Raw genomic sequence first — 21,134 nt, 5'->3', positions numbered from 1 at the left:
ATTGACCAGGTATGAAAATTGCTGTTATACTCATGGGATGGTTTGCTGTGCTTCATAAGTTCCAGGACATGGTTAAAGTTCACTGAAATCAGTGAGATTTGGTGAAAAGCTTTAATTAACTTTAGGCTGAATTATAGTGTAGGAAGATCCCCTAGACAGGTTTATGTCTATGATTCTTGTAAACTTAAATGCATTCCAGTTTAGCCAAACATTTCTCACACAAACCCTTTAAAATTGTTTTAAAATACACATCAATCCTAAAATTTTCCTCTAGATCTGTGTAGCATTGTGGTTTTTTAAACTGGAATCATTTTTATTAGATTTCACCTCATAAGAGGGCAGAGGTTGGCCTGTTGAGGTGGACATCATTATAATTTTGAGTGCATGCAGTCATTCTCCATATAAAATTTATATATTCCTCTGGAATAACTAGGATATGGAGCAGCACATCTGGTGTTGGCCTAAACACCACACACTTTTGGTTTTGGGATATTTTTTTTTTGAGCTTGAGTGTTTTCTTGCCCTCATAGACATAGGTAGGACTATTTAATTTAGTAATAAATTCCTGATGAAAATAAGCAAGCTAATGAAACTAAAAGATGTTAGGGTAAAGTAGGAGATGCTTATTTTGTAACAAATACGATTATCCAGTGATTAGTTTCAGCCTGAGTAACCACAATCATAGTATAATAATGTCATCCATCTAAATGACACTTTTTGGGGAAAAATATGTCCTCCAGCTGCCTATTTTTAATTTTTTTCCCTGTTATCTAGTTTAGATTTGCATTAAATAATATTTTCTACATCAATTTTCATGTGTGTAGGCAGACAACCACTTACTGAAAACACTGCCAAAAATAATGCTTTAAACTGATTCTGTGAGTGGATTTACCTCAGAAATAAAACTGAGGATGAGAGTCAGTCCCTAGCTAACTTGTGCATGGTCTGCCTAGGGCTTGCATGAAGGCTTCCCATGGATGTGCTGCTGGGAAGTCACCCCTGAGCCTTAGATTGCGATGAACACCTGAGATGTGCAGAGCTCGTTCTGAATCTGGATTTTTAGGTGCATGTTTGGTGTCTGCTGCACATCTCACGTATGAAGCAAAGCATGCCAAGGGCTCCAGAGATTTAATTGGGTTATCAAACCCCCCTTGCCATCTTGGATCAATATGGTGACTGGCTTTTGCTGGTGTTTTTCCTATGTGTATAGTTAGCCACCAAAACCAAGAGAAAACATCATATTTTCTGTTCCATTCGCTGCCATTATTTTTTTTCCTCATATTTTTTTGCAACTTTTTATAACCGGGCGCGCGTAAAGCGATCTCGCATTGATGTATGTGTGATGGAGTGTTGTTTATCCAAACAGATTTGACAGCAGAAAAGTTCACACAGGGACGACAAAAAGGGATGAAATTAATAATTCTGTGCAGATATCCACCAGGCAGAGTCGATATTTGTGCACACACACCCTGAAAAAAGAGAGCTGGCAAGGAAGGAAGAGCACAGATCATAATCTGGTTCTGTCACCATATTGAAATATCTCACATTTAGACTGTGCCTCATATCAAGCATTTTCCATGTTCTATTTTGCTCTTTCCACCTATTATAGCATCATTCCATCAGACCAAGTTCCTCATCCAGATCTTTACTGCAGAACATCTTTAAGCACTGTCCCTTTACTAGGTGAGGAATGAGGAGGTTGAGGAAGGATTTTCAGCCTGGATTTGAAGGTAATACCACATGGATCTGCAGCAGGGATTGAGATTTATTCTAATATCAGTCTTCCATTTAGACAGTTGGCACTTCCATGATCAATAAAAGAAAATGAAAGACACCAAAAGTTGGCTACTGACTTTGAGCAGGATTTCTTTCTTTATAAGTTTTTGTGCATGTTTAGTTTCAGGTCCTTTTAATCACTATTTTTGTTAGAAAAATCTACCTCTGGTTCTACTTCATAGACACCCTGGTGATGGTTCTGCAAAGCACTTAAGCCTGTATTTGATTTTTAAAACCCTGAGGATGGGCTTAAATTCAGAGATTAATCATATATTGCTACCACTGTGCATTCATTATTAAAATCTCCCACTGGAGAAGTTAGCTGGGAGCTATGACAGGACCGTGGCAGAAGAGAGCACTGCAGGGGAACTGAGGCTTAATTAATGCAGGGTAGCCACTGGGGAATGGAAGATTTGCCTTAAAATAAATCAAACAGTGCTGAGCATTATCAGGGCTTTAACCCCATTAAAAAAAAAAAAAAAAATAGACATTCTCTCCAAAAAACCTGATCACTGTGTGCAACAGCCTTTGCCTTTAGGCTGACAAAACCTAGGAGACATTTTGCTAATTCCTAACAAATTTCCTGGAGTGGCCAAGTGCTTCTGTGGTTATAAACTTCCATTTTATCCACTCGTGTGCTCAGTCATTCATCACCAGCCTCATCCCTCCCCAGCCTTTCCTCATGCCTTTGGTTCCCCTGGGAGCTGCCTGCATGCTGCTGATCCCATCTCAGCCCCAGACCCCAAATCCCACCAGGTTCTGCCAGAGCAACCACTCCATCTTTCTTTTGCTGATGTTTTCAACGAAACAGCTGAAAATGTTGGGGGTATCTAAAATATAAATTCATCAAAATGTCTAAGCAGCTGAGGTAGGAATTAAAAAAAGAAATAAAAGACATCCCTTTAATGAGGATTTTAATTCTTTTTTGGGGTTATTTTTCTAAAAAACTTTCATACTTCCTCCCAGTATTCATCATAACCATTAGTTACTTTTAGAGTGAGGAGTGACAGAGATGTAAGATTTTTTTCTTGAAACATATCAGGTTTCATTTAATCTTGTGTCACTCCTGAATAATTCTGCCAAATTAAGCATTGAACTGAAGCAAGATCAGTGATGTAGATGGAATAGATTTTTATCTGAGGGAGAAGTTCTGAGATCCCCGGGTGGTGGGGAAGCATAAAGAGCTATTGATTATATTCTTAGAGTAATTAAGACAGCTATTAACGTAGTTCAGGCTGGTTTTTCACCCCAGCTGGTGAAATAAATAGCAGTAATGTGCCATGATTACAAATATTAAATGGTTGGAAAGGACCTTAAAATCATCCAGTTCCACCCTTGCTATGGTTAGGGCACCTTCCACTGTCCCAGGCTGCTCCAAGCCCCATCCAACCTGGCCTTGGACACTTCCATGGATCCAGGGGCAGACACAGCTGCTCTGGACACCTGTGCCAGGGTCTCAGCGCCTCCCTCACAATAAATAAATTCTTCCTAATATCCAATCTAAACCTGCTGTCTTTCCATTTAAAGCCATTCCCTTTGTGACATGTCCTATTCAACCTCACAAAACAAATGACCTGTATTTCCCATCCTGTTATAAATTAACATGCTTCCAAACAGGAGGAACCTCCTGATTTTTAGCAATCTCTAATTGCAGTCTGTAAGTTTTTGAAGGAGATTATTTTGGGATAGTTGCCCCATATGCTGAGAGCCAAGGAGCAGCACATCAGGATCCATGAATTAAAGGGATCTCACAGCTCTGGGGACTGCAAGCAAATATTCACAGCCCTGGGATGGTTCAGCACACAGAGCAGCACATCAGGCCCACACCATTTGCATGGATTTATCATCCATCAGTTTCTTCCCTGGAATTTTAGGAAATGGATCATAAACTGATCTGGCAAGACTTCACTGGTTTTACAGTGAAAAATCCACCCAAAGGTGTGTAACCTGGCATGTCAGAATCTGTTTTCAGACATCCTGGTTTTGGTCAAGTTGCTGTAGGGAGAGTACATCACCCCCCAAGGAAAAAAAACCAAACATATTTCTACAGAAATGCCTACACAAACCTTAAATCCACGCTGTTATTTTCACAAGCATTGTTGCATTGCTGAAATATTCACTCTAGAGAGAAAATCATCAGCATCACTGCCATAAAACACCACAATATTTAGCAGGTGCATGATGTAGGTGCATGCTGGAATAAACCTCAGGATTAAAAAGACCCACACATTTCCATCAAATCTTTGTTTCTTCATTCATTTGCAAGGATCAAACACATATAACTGAAAAAAAAATCTTTTTATTTTATCATGATTTCCAGTTTATCATAACTGGTATAATTTGGGAGGGGGGGAGCCTGTTTCTGCTTTTGCTTTGACAGATTCTTCATAAATTTTGTATCACATGTTGAAAGCTCAATGAAAAGAAAATAAACCCCACATATATATCTAGCTAATTCAGGTCTACGTCATTCCTCCAATCAGCATCTTGCTGGAAAGAAAGGAGAATCATGGCATATATCATAGGTAGGTATGATTTTACCTACGGTGCAACCTAGAGGGCTAGGGCAGCAAAAGCAATGTTGTGACCCAGATGTTTTGGTAAACAACACTCCTCTAAAATTCACCTCCAAAGTCACTGCACACGCAGTGATTCATTCTGCTACTGCTTTGTCTTGCTGCAAGTGCTCAGACTGCCAGAGCTGATCATTATTGACAGGGTCTTGGTGCCAAAAGGCTCATTTTTGGATGAGCAAATGGCAGATGTTGGAAGGACAGTGTGTTCTCTAGGAGGGCACTGCAATTTGTGAGCCCCAGGTCCTGCCAGCTGGGTGCTGGGATGCCCAAGGACCCAGCAACAAAAGGAACTCGTGTCCTTGGGTTAATCCTTTTCTATCAGAGGAAAACTCAGATGATGGTCATTTGATGTCAGCAAGGACCTGGTGCTCATTTCTGAGGAAAGCCATACTTACTGCTTTGATTGACACTGATTCTTGATGGATTTATTCAAAGTTCTAGAAAAAATGTGCTCATTCACTTCTATACTTTTCATGTGCATTGCCCAAGGCAAATTATTACTTTGGGTGCTGATTTGATTTTTTTGTTGTTACTGTTTTTTACTTTGGAAGTTTTGGGTGGAAAGGATGGGGGTTGTTCATTTGTGCCAATCTTTTCAGGTAGAGATTAGAAAAAAATGAGTGTACTAATTAGGAATGTAAGCTCACACAGGCTGTGTACCATAATTAGCAGGACTGTAATTAGCAGGGATTTATTTTCAGATAAAATAATCAACCCCCCTATTCTGCTTTGATTGCCTGTCTGTGGTTTCAGTTGCTGTACAATCAGACAGCACAGAATATTTAGTGTGTTTATAATGCTCCTGGGAGCTGCTATTGCTACTGAACAGCTGAGAGAAAAATGCACCTAAATCCCTCAGGGCCTGTGGCAAGGACAGGAAGATGAATTTTTGGTTGTCAAATCTACTTTCCCAACCTAAACACCATCCTGTCATCCTGTGCCTCCTTTATATTCTTAGATAAAGGATGAGATTAGACATAAAATTGTTTCTATGCTGAAAGGGGTTTTGTTATTTCATGGGGCACCTGCCAGATGAATATTCCAGAAGAGCAAATCAGTATTTAAAAAGGAAATTCCATTCCATTTCCAATGATATACAAACACCTGACCAGAGCTTTGGCGGGATCTAGTTTTGAAATCATGGATCACAAATCTTATTTCTTGCTGTGACAACATCACCTGTGATGAATGCAACATCAAAAAGGGTTCTGCTTCTGTTATTTGGAAATCTTTAGAAGGTAGAATTTAGAGTGCAAGGCCTTGGCTTGCACAGGTGGTGGCTGTGTGGTGGAGGCTGACTCCTGTTCTTTTTTCTTTTGCAGTAGCATTGAATAACAGGCTGACTTTGTCTTTAAACATGATTTCTGGGGCTGTAAGGCATTTTTATGGGAAATTTTATGGTTTAAATGGATATACAGGCAGAGAAATGATACAATGGTGATTTTTGTTCTTGATGAGCTGATGAGATTTTGAAATCTGCCTAGGTTTCATGTGCAAGAATTCTCTAATGATGACTTAAAATTTCCCCTTAGCTCTATGATCTGTGGCAACCTTAGAGAAAAAAGTTCTCTGCCCACAAGTTGCATCCTAAAAGAGCAAAGCACAGACCTTTTCCCCCAAATCTGCCAATAAAAGCGAGCATAAACTGAAAAAGAACAATTTTGCATTAGAAGAGAAGCCACTAAAAGATTCTCCTTCTCTTGAAAGATCAAGGAGGGTTGCAGGTTAGTGAGGGAGAGAATAATGCCAGGTTTTATCCAACACTGCAATTCTCTTTATAGAAATGATTTTTATATTTTTTTTTAAGAAAACCCAATAAAGCTTGCTGCACTCTCCACAGTTTTATCAAGGGTTGGATTAGCCCTAACAGCCCTGTTACCACAGAGTTTGAGGCACCCAAAAAAAGGCTAAACAGTGCTTTATGAGATCCCATGGAAATGTTAGTGGCATGCATCTGGAAATTTCAGATCTAAACACCCTTCAAGGACAGTCCCAAAGCCATCATGGCTTGATTGCCATAACTGGCATGAAACAGAGCTCAGAAAACCCAGAGGGATTTATACATAAATGATTACATCTGTAGGGTGCCTGTGTAAATACAAAATTTTGCCCACACCTGTGCTGTCTGAAACCCTTTAGATATCTACAGTTGTTCCAACCTTGCTGCTTAAAAGGCCACAAGTACTTTAGCAATGTGCACAGTATAAAGCTTTGCATTGTAAAGGGAGAGTGGCTGCACTGCACTACATTTGCTGTAAACTTGTAAATGTTGCCACACACTGGAGCTTCCTGATTAGCAAAAATAAGGCACAAAATGTAGAGCAGATCTCAAATGTGCTTCTGAAGGCACTGCACTTGGCCAGAGTGAATAACCTAATTTTGATGTGTATTGATATGCTCCAGTTTTCATGGAGATAGCAGGATAGGGAATGTGCAGTGCCCAGGGCCACTCATCTTTTTGAATTAGCCAAGGATTTGGGTAGAATGTCTTCTGTCAGAACAGCTTGCTTAGATCCTGGGAAAGATAATGGGTTTGGAGAATCAGAAAAAAAAAAAAATCAGATGTTTCAAATTGAGCGTTAACTTGGGAATATCCAAATTAGACATTTCTGGCTGTTGGTTCTTTTCCTCATGCATTGGTCATGTCTAAATTTGTTGGTTTAGACTGAAAGGGATAGATCTGAATTTTCTCTGTCCCAAATCAATTTGCACTGATTCTTTAAATCAGTTACTTAATGTAAAGATGAAGGTGGAGCTGGAGCAACTGGTCATGCAGCAGTTGATGTGAGACTGCAGGAAATGGGGAATAATTCTGACATCTCTGATCCTGAATGTGCTTCCAATTTATACCAAGGCTCGATGCCCACCAGCATCCCTGGACTTCCACTTTGTTTTTCCCACCATCCACACTTTTGCCTCTATCATATGAGGACAACAGGAGTTTACTTTCCCCTCAGTGTCTCTGTTTCTCCTTGCCATTGATTTACTGTGTCTCACTTCAGCAGCTGGCATTGTTTCACATCCAGTGGAGTTAGTTTTACATCTGGAGAATTTTTAGGATGTACTCCAGCCTGAGGTAGGGAGGGGACAAGGAAGATGATGCTGTCCCAGTGCAGAAGGCTTTTTGATAAATTTCTTGTGAGGCTCTTGTGACCAGCACTGTGTGGTGCAAAGCAGGTGATCAGTTCTGTAAGAACAAACTCTACCTGCCTGGAGAGTAAAGGAACAGCCTCAAAGGCCACCAGGCTACAGAGGCTTAATACAGAATTAAATCTCAATGAAGGTTGATGCAAACTACCTCAAGATAGAACAAATCCAAATCCATGTGTAAGGTTCACATCACAGTCTTAGTCCCACCTGCACCATTACTGATTTCCAAACTGTAATTCCTCTTTATATTTCCAATGAAAACACCGGAGTTGTTCAGCTGATTAAATGTCTGCAAGCCCAGGTTTTTTAAACAAAGGCAGGGCTCTCTTTTTGCATTAAGGAGAATTGTAGAGACGGGTTGTACTGTGAATCTGCAGGGATATTTATAACATATAAGGCAGATGAGTCAAAACACTGTAACTGAAGCTTCAGAGCTGCAAATTATATAAACCCAGTGTAGTTATACTGATGCTGAGCTCTGCCAGCTGACAGGAACCAAAACCTGCCTGTAATTCTTGAAAATCCACTTCTTATGTCAGGCTGGGACATTAAACACTCTGTGGGCTTTGCTCATTTGCTTTCTTTCAAGGACAATGAGCTAAATCCCATTCTCAGATATTTATGCCTGGATTTGGATATGCACATTCTTCATTTGAAACAGTAAAGCATTGAAAATCTTAATTTATTTAAGAATCTCATTTGGCATGGCACATTTTTCTCATTGAACATTCTATTGAATGCTGCACCTCCATCAGAATAATTCCACAGTGCACGACTTGGATCTCTGCTCTGGAGTCAGAGAGAATAACCCAGCTTGTAAAACAGGAGCTCCAGAATTAATACAGGGGAAGAATCAGGACACAGAACATTGAAGCTACAGTTCATTTAAAGACTGTTTTTTTGGAAGAATTCTACCCTCTGCTACCAGCTTTATTCTCTAGGCAAATATTAGGCTTAATCTCTTAATTATTTAATTCCAAGTATAGCAATGGCATTCTCCTTTTTATGTTCTGTTTTTAACTCTCTAGAAGTTAGAAAAGCCAAGATGAGCTCTGTAAATAGGATTTTTGGCTCTCTTTGACCATTCAGTTTCATCTTCAAGCTTCAGACCTACTCAAGGTTCAGATTTACTGGACAAAACATTCGAGTCCAAATTCATCTTTGTTAAACATTTGTTTTTAACTATGACATCAATCTGCAAGTACCCATTCAGCTTCAGCTTCTTATTTTGGTGGAATTAGCAAGAAAAAGTAGAACGCTAAGTAACAAGACTAAGAATTTGGGGTTTGTTTTCCATTAAAGGCTAGAGACACGGTTTCCTTTTTTTTTTATCTTTTTTTTTTTAATTGTCTTGGGATGGGTTTTGGGATTTTTTTTTGTTTGCTTGTTTATTTGTTTTTCCATGAAGAGCCCAATATTTGTTGTACTTTTATCAGGACAGCAGGGGGTCTACCTGGTTTGGTAAAATAATCCTGCTGGGCTCCTGCCACAGTCGCTAGAGACCTACTCAGTCCAGAGGGTAAAATCCTTTAGGACAGCTTATTTCACTTTAAACAAGTTTGATAGGTCAGGTAAATCTCACTTTGTGACCTGATTCTCACCAGTGACTGCCAGGCTGGCATGGGGGGACAAGGAGAAAGGCAAAAATTAGAGGAGATACAACTAAAAGACAATTTTTCTGAGAAGCACCTGTGCTTCCTCTGTGTCTGGATGAGAGGGTGAAGGATTCTGCCTGCACACAGTAGGGCAGAGCTGCAGCCTCTGCAGGGGGATAGAATTGTAGAATCTGTTTGCTGCTCACAGAACAAGTTCTGTTTTCCAAACTTTTCCATCTGATCTGTAAGGGCGTGGGGCTTGTGAATGGAGTTTTGAAGGGAAAATAGTGCAGCTTCAGGGAATCCTGAGCAGCAAGGAAAGGATGTCTCCCAGCCTAGAGAAGCAGGTGTGTGACAGAAATAATATATTACATGGTTCCACTTTTCAAATTTCTCCTCTCTCTCCCATACAATCTCTCTACTTCCACTTTGGTTAACTTCCTACTGTATTTCAATGCTTTATTTCATTGATTTGTTTCTGCATCCCTTCTCCTGCTGCTGCACAGCCGCCAGTCCTAGTCATGGTGAGGTTACACAGAATTAGTCGAGCAGGGTGCACAAAAATCCCTCATGAGGAGCAGTTTTAATTTGCATGAATCAAGCTCTACCTTTACTGCATTTCCCAAGGATTCCCTTCAGCACATTCAGAGACAAGGCACAATCCTCATCATCCCCTAAACTCAGAACCCTGACCATTTTCATTATGGATGTACTTGGATAACGCAGCATAACCTCCTTCCCCCGGATCAGCATGCTCATTTAACTCCTCTTAAGCACCTCTGAGACATCTGGAATTGAATTGCAGCCCCTTTTGCCTCAGACTCGTGCTCTCTCATTTGCATTGAGACGTCCAGGTGTTCGGAATGACGCGGTGGCCTTCAGCCACATCACCCATGGCTCGTTTCATCCCGGGAGTGTTTAACTTTTTCTTTCCCCTTCCACCCTAGCACCCTCCCTCTTCCTCCCAGATGCAGCTGCAGTCCCTGCCCAGGACACTTGCGGTGAGACTCAGCTTGTTTGCCTTTAGCTGTCTAAAGTCTCGTGCTCGATCTGAGCAGTCCGGTCGTCGTCTGTGGTCACTCGGGGAGAGCAGGGCGCCTCGGTCACACAGAGCATCCCCTGTGCCTTAGATGTCTCTGTCACACAGGCCAGCTCAGCCTGGGAGTCCCTGTCCTTTCCCTGAGTGAGTCCAAGGTGGTAGTTCAGTTTGGAGCCTGTCTTTGGCACGTAGAGTTAGATGTGACAATTCCGTTCTCTGTGTGCCTACAGAGCTCTGAGGATCCTGCCCTGATTCGTGCACTGTTTTCATACCCATGATCTCATCTCTGTCCATTTTCTTATATTTGTCTATTTTTTCCCTCCTTCATATTTTTTTTTCTGGTTCTTACCTCCTCTGTCTCTTCTCTCTTTCTCCCTGTCCTTCCACTGACGTTCTCTACTTTGATAATAAATAAATCTTGCAAAATAAAAGGGGAGGGAGAAAGGAAAAAAAAGTCTATAAATTCTGTACTCTAAAGATCTGAGACACTTTACACCATCTAAGATCAGAGAGATGACTCTACTAAAATTAGAAATGACAGAAAATAAGTGCTAACAGCACTAAAATATTAAGGTTTTCCTAAGAAGTGTTAACATTGTTTTCCATCCCAAACCTGTGTGTAAATGTCCCCTCACTGGGTGGGGAGCAGCAGTTAATCCTTAGATATTATCCTTATTGTATATTATCCTTATTGTGTATTATCCTTATTGTATCCTTAGATAATATTTCCAAATCAGATCTGGTTTTTTCAATAATTCTAGCAAACACCAAGTGCTGTCACGATAGGTTTGTTCCCCAGGAAAGCCAATAAAAAAATCAATCCCTGTCAAATAAAACAAGGCATAAGCAGTAAGGGGAACTTGGATGGGAATTTATATCTAGATTGCCATGGCAACATTAAGTATCTCATTGAAGACCATAAACCTCTACAAAAAGCCATGGCTACGACTTTTCAAAGTGATTATTGATTTTTAGTCGTTTCCTTTTCAGATTCTGTACCTTAATATGCCTCCTAAGCGCTTCTTTTCAACACAGACTGAGCAGCCCTCTTGTGGTAAAAATTGGTCTGAGAAATGTGTTTCAGATCAAGTGATCAAAAAAAAAAAAAGAGTGGCACTCAAAATCCAGTCACTTCTGAAAGCCTCAGTCACAATAAAATGGAACTATCCCTAAAACCACCTTGCTCGTTTTCGATCAGTCTAAGTGGACAATTAATGCCCAACTCAGCTCTGTGAAAAGCAGGTGGTGCAGAAATCTAGCACAGAGAGTATAAGAGCAGTCATTTTCATGTTTAGTTCCTCAGCAACATCCAAAAAATGAAATTAATTTTATGAGTTGAAATATGGTTACTGTACCAATTTGCTGGATGTGTGCATGCCACAAAACTGTGTTCTTTCCAGCTCTTATACTGTAATATTTAATAACAACACAGTTATCAGGATTTAATTATCAAAAAAGAGCCATAACACAACATAAGTAATGGGGATTGACTTAAAGGAGGCAAAAGTAGGGACAAATTCAGTACTTTCAATTAATCTTGGTTTACTCTTCAGATTATAAATTCTATGAGTTGTGAACAAAGGTCTTAGACTGTGTGAGAGAAATGGAGTTGGGTTTGTTTGAACAAACTTAAATGTTTGCCTTGAAGGCAATTGTTTTAAAAATCAACATATTGTCCTTTATGTTAATGGAGACTTAATCAGGGTACTCAGTGGTGTTTGGTGTTCATCCCATCCTAGACTGGACATCTAAAACAGGACGGATGTACCTGGCCAAAAAATTTTATTTCTCAACTTTATTGGAAGTTTATTCTGATGATTCTCAGGGTCCTAAGCATGTCCATTTTACTTGGACATCTCTGCTGTAAACATCCAAGCTCTCCCGAGATGAATCCCACCAAAACAACTGCGTGTTGAAAACAAAACAAATTTTTTTCCCCTTGAAAGTCGACAAGAAATCACTATTTTCAATTTTCACATTTTTCAGCCCAGATATAAAATCTCTTGTAGGATCCCTCCAAATGCCTTTCCATGTTTCAGATTACCCTTCTTGTGCTTGGTTTTAAACGAGCTGGTTGGAAAGGAACTATTTTGTTCTCTGTGGCATCGGTTCCTAGAATCCAACATGCAGGGATCCTGTCCCACTGTGTATGAGCCTGCTGCTTTGATGAGCACACTTAGTGTGTGTGATGAAAAATAAGTGGTACCTCCAAAATCACCAGCCAGACATGCACACTCCATTCTGAGCTCCCTCCCCATCACCAAGAAAAATGGAAAAAAGTGCTTAGGTGTCCTTACTAGAAACTCTGTGTTAAAAAGAAGGGATCCGCACTACAATGAAAATGAGGAACACCTGATCCAATTCACCTTGGATTAATCCCCATCCTACGAGTTTATGTTACTCTCTGATTGTCCTCCATGAGCATGCAGTCAACTTTCATTTGAAGTATTGTTCTGTGACCCCTGTACAAAACCAGCCCAACAGGCCGTGTGTATTTTGGATGCGTTAGCGCTGCCCGCCTGCCTTCAGGGTGTTTGAGTTTGGGTTTGTCCGTGGATCAGCACATCACAACGGCCAGCAACAGCCAGTGCACCTTAATTTGATTTGATTTTTTTTAATTTCTGCTTCAGTCAAGCAGCTGGTTCGTGCTGTGACTCCATTCTGTCGTGTCCGCTTTCCATCTTTGTGACGTGTCTCATGAAATGTGTTGAAAGTGACCTACCTTGGCCTGTTCACGATATGCTGAAAAAAATGCTAATCTTGTCATATTTAGCAGCTGCGTTCAGAAATGCTACTGTAAGCCTAAGAGGGCTAACCAGCACTCTTGCAAGATGTCAGAACTATCAACCATTACCCTGTAAGTGTACGCACTCCTGTGACATTACTGTGTGTGTGTGACGCATGTTGCAGTTAAATGAATGGATGAGAGCAGAGGGGAAGTAGCCAGAGAGAGCAAAGCATTCATTTAGTTCTTGTTGCATGTAGAATTCTTTTTGTTCTTGTTCTGTGCTTTTGCTGATGCGCCACGATCGAGGATTTTAAGGTTGTTTTAAATTTTCTCTCTTTTTGGTTTTTTTTTGTAATTACGGCTGATGCTATTTATGGTTTTGGGTAGTGTCTGTACAGAATTAATAGCTGCTCTTAATTGTACAGCAAAGAGGTGAGCACCTTGATACTGAGAGAAAATGTTTCACCTGAAAATTTCCTAGAAAAACTGGGTGAGATTGAGTCAATCAGCCCCTCAGTGGGTATAAAACATCTTTTGTCCATTGAACTGAGAAAAGTTAATTTAGTAAACACCGAGGGGTGAAAAAGTTGACCTAATATCAAAATGAATTGTGTCCATCAGAAGTTATAGAATCGTACAGTCACTGAGTTGGAAAAGACCTCCAAGATCATCAAGTTAGTTCAACATTGTCAAATATTGTGAAGTATAGAGTGAAGCATCCAGAAGGGTGAATGAAAGCCAGTCAGCCAAGAGCTGTGGGAATTTATCACTGTCCCACAGTCCTCCTGACTCCTTGCTCCTTGCACAAGGAGCCCACAGGTTTTCACAGATTCATGGAATCATTAAGGTTGGAAAAGAGCTCCAAGGTCATCCTCTCATTTTGTTTAGAGGAGGTGCAATTTCAAACACCTTTTATATGTTTTCTGATGATCTGTCTCCTGAATTTCTCTGCAGTTTTATAAGTGTGAATCAACATTCTCTGAGGTGTCCTGACACAAAGACCCAAAACTCCAGGATTTTGGTAGAGAATACTTAGTAGTTATCTTCAACACCATTAAGGAAAAAAGATTGGTTTGTAACTTTACTGCATATATGGTTATCTTTTTTAGTTAGAAGCAAAACTAAAGTGAATTTTCTGTGTGATTTCATATATCTTTGAGGTATTTAAGAAATAGAACAATGAAGATGCTGACAAATATTCAGTCAACAGACTGGAGCCGTGCAAAAGCAGATAGAAATAGAGAAGACAAGAAAGGAGCAGCTCCATCTTCTACACAGAAAGCTGCTGAAGACTAAGGACAGTTAGGTAAAACTGGAGTTAGGTTTAGGAGGAGATAGTTTGAAATATAAAATTCACTGCCTAATGGACATCCTGGTGCTGCACAGTCACCATGGTGGGCCTTTGCAGAGAACCAAATTTTACGATAAATGCAGTGTTTCTAAAAGATGGGAGACCGATAATGCTGTAAGGTGAAATCCTCTCACCTAGTCAAGGGCAAGAAGAGTTCAGCCTAAACAGGAGGAATTTAAACCTATGTTTTTGTGTCTGTTGAGATATGAAAGTCTTGGTAAAGTTCCCTGTTTTTCAAGTCCTTGGTCTGAAGATGTGGTTTATGCATGGGAAAATCAAAAACCTGGAATCATTCAGGTGTTTGTTATCTCAGGTATTTTGGAAGCGATGCTACAGGTGTCATTAAATTTTTGGGAAAGGCTGGAAAAGATCTGTCAGAGAGATTACTGAAATTTCTGAAAATCACATTAATGTGTTCAGCATTTTGTGATAAAATAGATGCTCAGTTTATTAAACATGAGCTGTGTTGAGCATTTCATTACTAATGACATCCTGTGCCTTCCTGGTTTGCTCTTTATCCTTCAATTTGAAATATTGTCACAATTCTTTTTTGCACAGATTATCATGGAGATGATGAATATGTACCTTTGACCAGAGAAATTGGGTTCTTCTAATCTAAACCTCACAAATCTACAGGGCAGAAATTTGTGTGACAAACTCAGTCCAGGTTCCCTTTGAGGTCAATGGATGGATTTAGGATGTGATGAGAATTTCCTTAGGGGCAGAGGATTTGTCCTTGTGTGTCAGTGATTCTTGTTCTTCATAGACAATAAAGGGAATTTAAGTGTGGATTAATTTATCTGAAAATAGATGTCATCATTGCAGATATGTCACAGCATTAGGTTAATCAATATATACATAAATAGATGTACTCAGTACCCATGGGGTTTGCATCAGGAGTCACCTTTTAAAAGACATCTGTAGCACACAAGAACTATGCTTTAAAAGTGCATTTTTCTCTGCACTGATTTTAGAGAAATATTTTAAATAATTTCATTATCAATATTTGTCCAAACCTCAGTGAGATGAATGTTGTTTTTCAGGGCTACAGACCTTGACGTCTCCATTGCAAAAGTTCATATTTCATCAAAGCTTTTCACTTAGAACAGCTTTTAAACTGGGCAATTCTCTTACTTTAGAGAGTCAGGACTAAATGGAAAAGCAATGATATAATCTTACTTCAAAATCTATGGTTTGGAGATTTTGCTTATTTTTAATTTATTTTTTTTTTCTCAAAAAGATTGAGTGGTTGAGACTTTAGCAGTCTCCTTAATAAATGTGGACGTGCAATGGAAAAAACAAAAGCATGATTCCTTCAAATACTGGTCAAATTAGACAATCTTCCTAGCTAGTGTTTCTTCTAGAATAAAATTCTAATTTCATTATTCAATAGAGGAGCGAGGGAGAACAGAGGACACCATCATTTGTTTGTACTAGCAGTTTCTGGAAAGTCCACTTTCATACCATGCCACTAGAGAAAGTCTTCTGTCTAAAGTGATTTTAAGGAAGATAACAGCTGGAAAGCAGAGTGTTAGCCTCAAAAAAAGTTGATACTCAAATGGGTTTTTGGGTTTTTTTTTTTAATTTTAAAGTAGCCTTAAGACCTTCCCTGTGGGAATGTGAACAAAGCTTTTGCTGGACTTTTTGGACAACATTCTCTTCCAAACAATTATTGTCCTCAGAACTTCTAGATCCACCCCCTCCAAGTTTCTTCCCTGTCTGAAAGAGTGGGGGAGGAAGAGAGGATTAATACCTTTGGCTGTTACACACCCCAGAATTCCACTGTATCCTTTAAGATTTTCATTCCCTGTTGCACACAAACTTACACATCTCACAGGACCTGCTTGAAGTCTTCTCTCTTCCCAATGTTCTTTGAAAAAAGGCAATTTATCATCATCCATACAGGCATTAATGCTTCTCAAGTTTTTTCTTATAACTGAAATCTTCTTTTCCTGATTATTGATCTTAATAATCTATAAACTTCAGAATGTGTTATTTAATGCATTTTCTTCCTCACTTTTATGACAATATTGAAGACAATACCTCGAATAAATTGATGATGGTATTACATTTCCAGATCCTACAAACTAATTGTGTGATTAATCAGGTATGATTAATGCCAGAAAACTGACAGTAAAAAAAGACTTCTTCTGCATCTTCCCCTAAATTAATCTCCCAAGAGTTCAGTGAGACAGAACATATTAATATATAATTCTGTTCTGACTTTTAGATCAAAACAACATTTATCCTTTTGTTGTTGTTGTCATTAAGTCTGAATATAAATGAGAAAAAGATATGGAGAGGTTATACTTTTTTGTCCAGTTTATTACATTCAATTTGATTTTTTAAAAGATTCCATGACTAGTTTAAGACACTTATGTTCTCTACATCCCTTTTAAACAGAGATAACACTATTCTATAATATCTTCCTCAATGTTTCTGTTCCTTTTTATTAATCTGCTTGCATGTCCATAGAGAAAAAGGACTGGAAGGTACTCCAGAAGCTCTTTTACACTGGCTCACTCCTGTACAGGTTACATTTTTAGAGACCATCAAAGATGGACACTCTGAATGCTCTTCATCACCCTGTCCTGAGGTTGTTCCTCTCTTTTTAAAAGATTTTGGCCAATGTCTAATTTTATAACCCACAAGAACAAGGCCTGAGGTTTAGTGTCCATCAGATTTATGGCTCAGGTGTGTTTGGTGAAGTCTCCAGGATTAATTTATCCCCATTGTGCCCCAAATACTGACTGAGAGACACCAACACTGCACTCATGTCCCATTCCCAGACCACTACTGGAGATAATTGAGCTCACAACATTCTTGAAAGTGTGTTAATTAAACCTTCAGTGCTGCTAAAACAAACAAATAATTTTGGGCTATCCTTGAGCACACATTAGCAAATTCAAATCTGTCTGCAATGCACCAAACTGATAAAAGCAGAGGGGACATTTGAGTTTTAACAAAATGCAGCTCTTGGAAAAATCTCTACAGCTTTTTATTTTCTTTCGTCTTTCATCTACCTTCTTCACTTACCTGAATGTAATCAATGATATTCTTCCCCCATTAAAATGTCCTGGAGGTTTTTTAGGTCACTTTGTTCATAATACAGCACTTGCCTTATTTGCAGAACATTTGTTGTTTTCTCTTTGCTCTTTTTTTTGCTGCTCAATCAGACAGTGACACTCACCAAAACATGCACAAGTCCTTCCTGGGCCCTTCTTTGGGGGAATTTCACCAGTTAAGTGCTCACATGTAATACATTAATTTCCAGCCCTTTTGTTTATATCTGCTGAGCTTATTTCCCTCTGAAACCTCTTTATTCTGAAGCAGTGAAGTAGTTAAACAGTGGAATTGTACTTAGGTTTCCAACAGTATAAATTGAGACCAAAATCAGACCTTGAGGCATAGTTTGGAGTACAAGAACATGCAGGGGGTTAACTTTTATTTGTATGGCTGTTGGGTTTTTAGCTTTATTTGTGCATTTGTTCTGGATCTTTTTTTTTTGCTGTGGAGGAATATAGTCACACACACACACAAATCAATAAAAAAGAAGTGATTTCAAACACTCCACTGGGATTCAGCAATGGGGTGAGAGGATTATGATTATACCATGGCAGCAGTCTGAATCCCTTAGCAAGATTCCCCTCATTTCTTGACTGGTGGGAGAAAATTCCTGGTTATAATAGTGCCAATTAAAATAGCAGCAGAGAGCATTAAGCATAATTAACGTGCCCTTGCTGTAGCAGTGTGAAGAAGGGGGAGCAAACTGCAGTGTGTGTGCAAACAGTCTTTGGGAACAGATAGGGATGTTGCATATTTGTTTGTTTAATTATGCAGTGTACGTATTTCCCAGAAGTCTGTCAGCAAAATATTTTCTGTGCTTTCTTCTTTAATTAAAGTGCAGGTTGCTAATTGCAAGGCTGCATTAAAGTTCTTTCCCTCTGTTGTGACAGGAGGCTGGCTCGCTCCACCCTGCTGCTGATCCCCCTGTTTGGAATTCACTACACGGTGTTTGCCTTTTCTCCTGAGAATGTCAGTAAGAGGGAGAGGCTGGTGTTTGAACTGGGACTGGGATCCTTCCAGGTGATTGTACACTGAATTCAGCTCTCCTCAGAACCAATTCTCTATTCTTTACAGCTACTTTGCATGCACAGCTCTCAGAGTGTGTCTCTGCTCATTTATGTGTGTGTTTTGTGTACCAGGATTTTGGGTTTGTTTGCTTGTTTTTGTTTTATTTTTAACTCTACTTATTTTCTGTCATCCTTTCAGGATTTTAATTATTTTTTTCTTTTTCTCTCCCATTTCCCTAGGGTTTCGTTGTTGCTGTTCTCTACTGCTTCTTGAATGGGGAGGTAAGACTTTTAATATTTAATGTCCCTCACCTGTCATCCACATCCCATTTTCTTGTGGGAGTAACTGCTGTTCCAGCTGTCCATTCTAACTCCTCATCTACCATAATCCTGATACTTTAGTCTGAATCTCACAATTCTCAGAAGAAAAAAAAAAAAAAAAAAAGACAAAAAAGGGGGAAAAAAAAGAAAAAAGAATTTGTGATTTTTTTATCAAACCAAAACCTTGGCCTTACCAGAGATGATGGCTCAAATTAAGGCTTCCTGACAGGGGTAGGATATGGACAAGTCTCTGAAATGTCATCCCAGGTGCAGAATTTTGCACTGGTTTTGTTGAACTTTTCTTGCCAGCCCACTCTCCCAGCCTGTTCTCAGACAAACCACAACAATCTCCAAGCTAAAAAAATTTATGGGTTATTTTTGCTCATGGGCATAGTCAGGATCTCCTGGAACTCCTTGGAAGCAGTGAGGGGTGATTCTTAGCCAAACCAACACAACCAGGTTGCTTAAAGCCATTTTCCCTCTCAAGATATCAGAAAATAGTAATTGGAGAAGTCTTGTGCCTCCACTAAATTTCTGACAGCAGGAAAATGTTTGGAATATCACACTCTTCCAGTTGCAAACACTGTTCCCTTTTTACAGAGATAATACAACTCCATGCTCTATCTAATATATATAATATATAAATATCTATGCTTTAACCTAAATAGGATTTGGAGGTCCTAGAAGGAGAATGTAAGTTTTCCAGATGAATTTTTCCTCCCTGTTTATTTTTTATCCATACAGTTGAAGCCCTTGTTTAGCATTTTGAAAATACTAATCCAGGAAAATCCAATAATGACTGTTACAGGCAAGACAAATGTCTGACACAGGAGCTCATTGGAGATTGGAAAATATATTGGGAAAACATCTCATATTTCCTTCTTCTTACACTATTTCATTCAGAAATATGATACAGGAATGAGTAATCAAGTAAATGTTGGTCTGAGCTCCTCGATGTCTCTTATATTAAATTTTTAATACTTTATATGTTTATACACTTGTGCCTATCCCAGCAATGTTGCCAGGCAGCTGGTAATGAGTGAAAAGTAGAAAAACTGTGGGATTATTTTACTTATTGCCTAATTGAACTTCTGACCCTGGATTGTTTTCCTCTTGGTAATTTACTGTGAGTGCCCATAAAAAACAAAACCTCTCAAGAAAAGGAGGGTGGCACTGATGTACATTAACCCCAGAGCTGGTCTGCTTGGAGAGGATCTGAAAGCAGGAGACAAAGTTTTGAATAAACATCCATCCATTAATGGCAGGTGAGAGAAGCTGCCTCTGTGGACAGGGTGTTTCAACATTATTTAGTACTTTTTGATTGCTCTTTGTTATATCTTTGGTACTGGCCATTGATGAAAACAAGCTATTTTTTCCTCCAGGTGGTGTTGATCAGGTCTTCCATGCACCTCTGGGCTGATCCTAAATTATCTGAAGTCAGACACAGAACCTGGGCTGGGTGTAGTTCCCCACTACATGCCCAGACCTCTTCCAGCCATGGAGAAGTAACTTCAGATTTTGCTGAAATGAGGAGTTTAATAATTACCTTAAAAATAGTTCTGTCGAATTGTGGGGTTTTTTCTAATCTTGATAATTTGTCAGCATGTCCTCGAGCGGCTAAGTACATAAAAAATGACCTTTTGAAGTTTCTCCCTAAAGGTGCAATCAGAAATAAAGAGAAAATGGAGGAGCTGGAAAGTCAACCGGTATTTTGCTGTGGATTTCAAACATCGTCATCCTTCTCTAGCGAGCAGCGGAGTGAACGGGGGGACACAACTCTCCATTCTGAGCAAGAGCAGCTCTCAGATTCGGATGTCCAGCATAAATGCAGAGAACCTGGCGACATGAGCAGCTGAGGACAGCAAAGCAACCAACGAGCAAACCAAAAACCATCCTTGAAAAAGAAAAAAATGAAATGATAGTTTTGGTGGTGGTGCAGGTCTCTCTTCTCTCCTTCTCCTTCTCCTTCTCCTTCTCCTTCTCCTTCTCCTTCTCCTTCTCCTTCTCCTTCTCCTTCTCCTTCTCCTTCTCCTTCTCCTTCTCCTTCTCCTTCTCCTTCTCCTTCTCCTTCTCCTTCTCCTTCCTTTCCTTCCTTTTCTTCTCCTTCCTTTCCTTCTCCTTTCCGTCTCCATTCCTTCTCCTTCCTTTTCCATTCCTTCTCCATTCCTTTTCCTCTCCATTCCTTCTCCTCTCCTCTCCATTCCTTCTCCTCTCCTCTCCTCTCCTCTCCTCTCCTCTCCTCTCCTCTCCTCTCCTCTCCTCTCCTCTCCTCTCCTCTCCTCTCCTCTCCTCTCCTCTCCTCTCCTCTCCTCTCCTCTCCTCTCCTCTCCTCTCCTCTCCTCTCCTCTCCTCTCCTCTCCTCTCCTCTCCTCTCCTCTCCTCTCCTCTCCTCTCCTCTCCTCTCCTCTCCTCTCCTCTCCTCTCCTCTCCTCTCCTCTCCTCTCCTCTCAAAAAGCAGAGGAAATGTGTAAATATCTCTTTTTAACAGTCACTGTAAATACCCAGCTGTACTCAAGGCCATAATT

General features: G+C 39.8%; 1 protein-coding gene across 12 annotated transcripts in view; it reads left to right on the top strand.

The window, feature by feature from the left end:
• Positions 1-20,629, top strand: part of ADCYAP1R1 (ADCYAP receptor type I) — a 138,188-nt gene extending 117,559 nt beyond the window's left edge. For 4 of the 12 annotated variants that reach the window (XM_033054782.2, XM_033054773.1, XM_033054791.2 and 1 more), the window contains 5 exons: positions 10,045-10,098; positions 12,910-12,993; positions 18,172-18,301; positions 18,529-18,570; positions 20,256-20,629. In XM_033054782.2, the coding sequence (XP_032910673.1) occupies positions 10,045-10,098; positions 12,910-12,993; positions 18,172-18,301; positions 18,529-18,570; positions 20,256-20,465 (520 nt within the window). In that variant the 3' untranslated portion in view covers positions 20,466-20,629. The remainder of the gene's footprint in view (positions 1-10,044; positions 10,099-12,909; positions 12,994-18,171; positions 18,302-18,528; positions 18,571-20,255) is intronic. The other 8 variants (XM_033054807.1, XM_033054818.1, XM_033054858.1 and 5 more) reach the window with 8 other exon arrangements.
• The last annotated feature ends 505 nt before the right edge of the window (positions 20,630-21,134 follow it).

Source organism: Catharus ustulatus, chromosome 1 (assembly GCF_009819885.2).
Source record: "Catharus ustulatus isolate bCatUst1 chromosome 1, bCatUst1.pri.v2, whole genome shotgun sequence".
Classification (NCBI taxonomy): Eukaryota; Metazoa; Chordata; class Aves; order Passeriformes; family Turdidae; genus Catharus; species Catharus ustulatus.
This window is presented reverse-complemented; position numbering and strand designations above follow the sequence as displayed.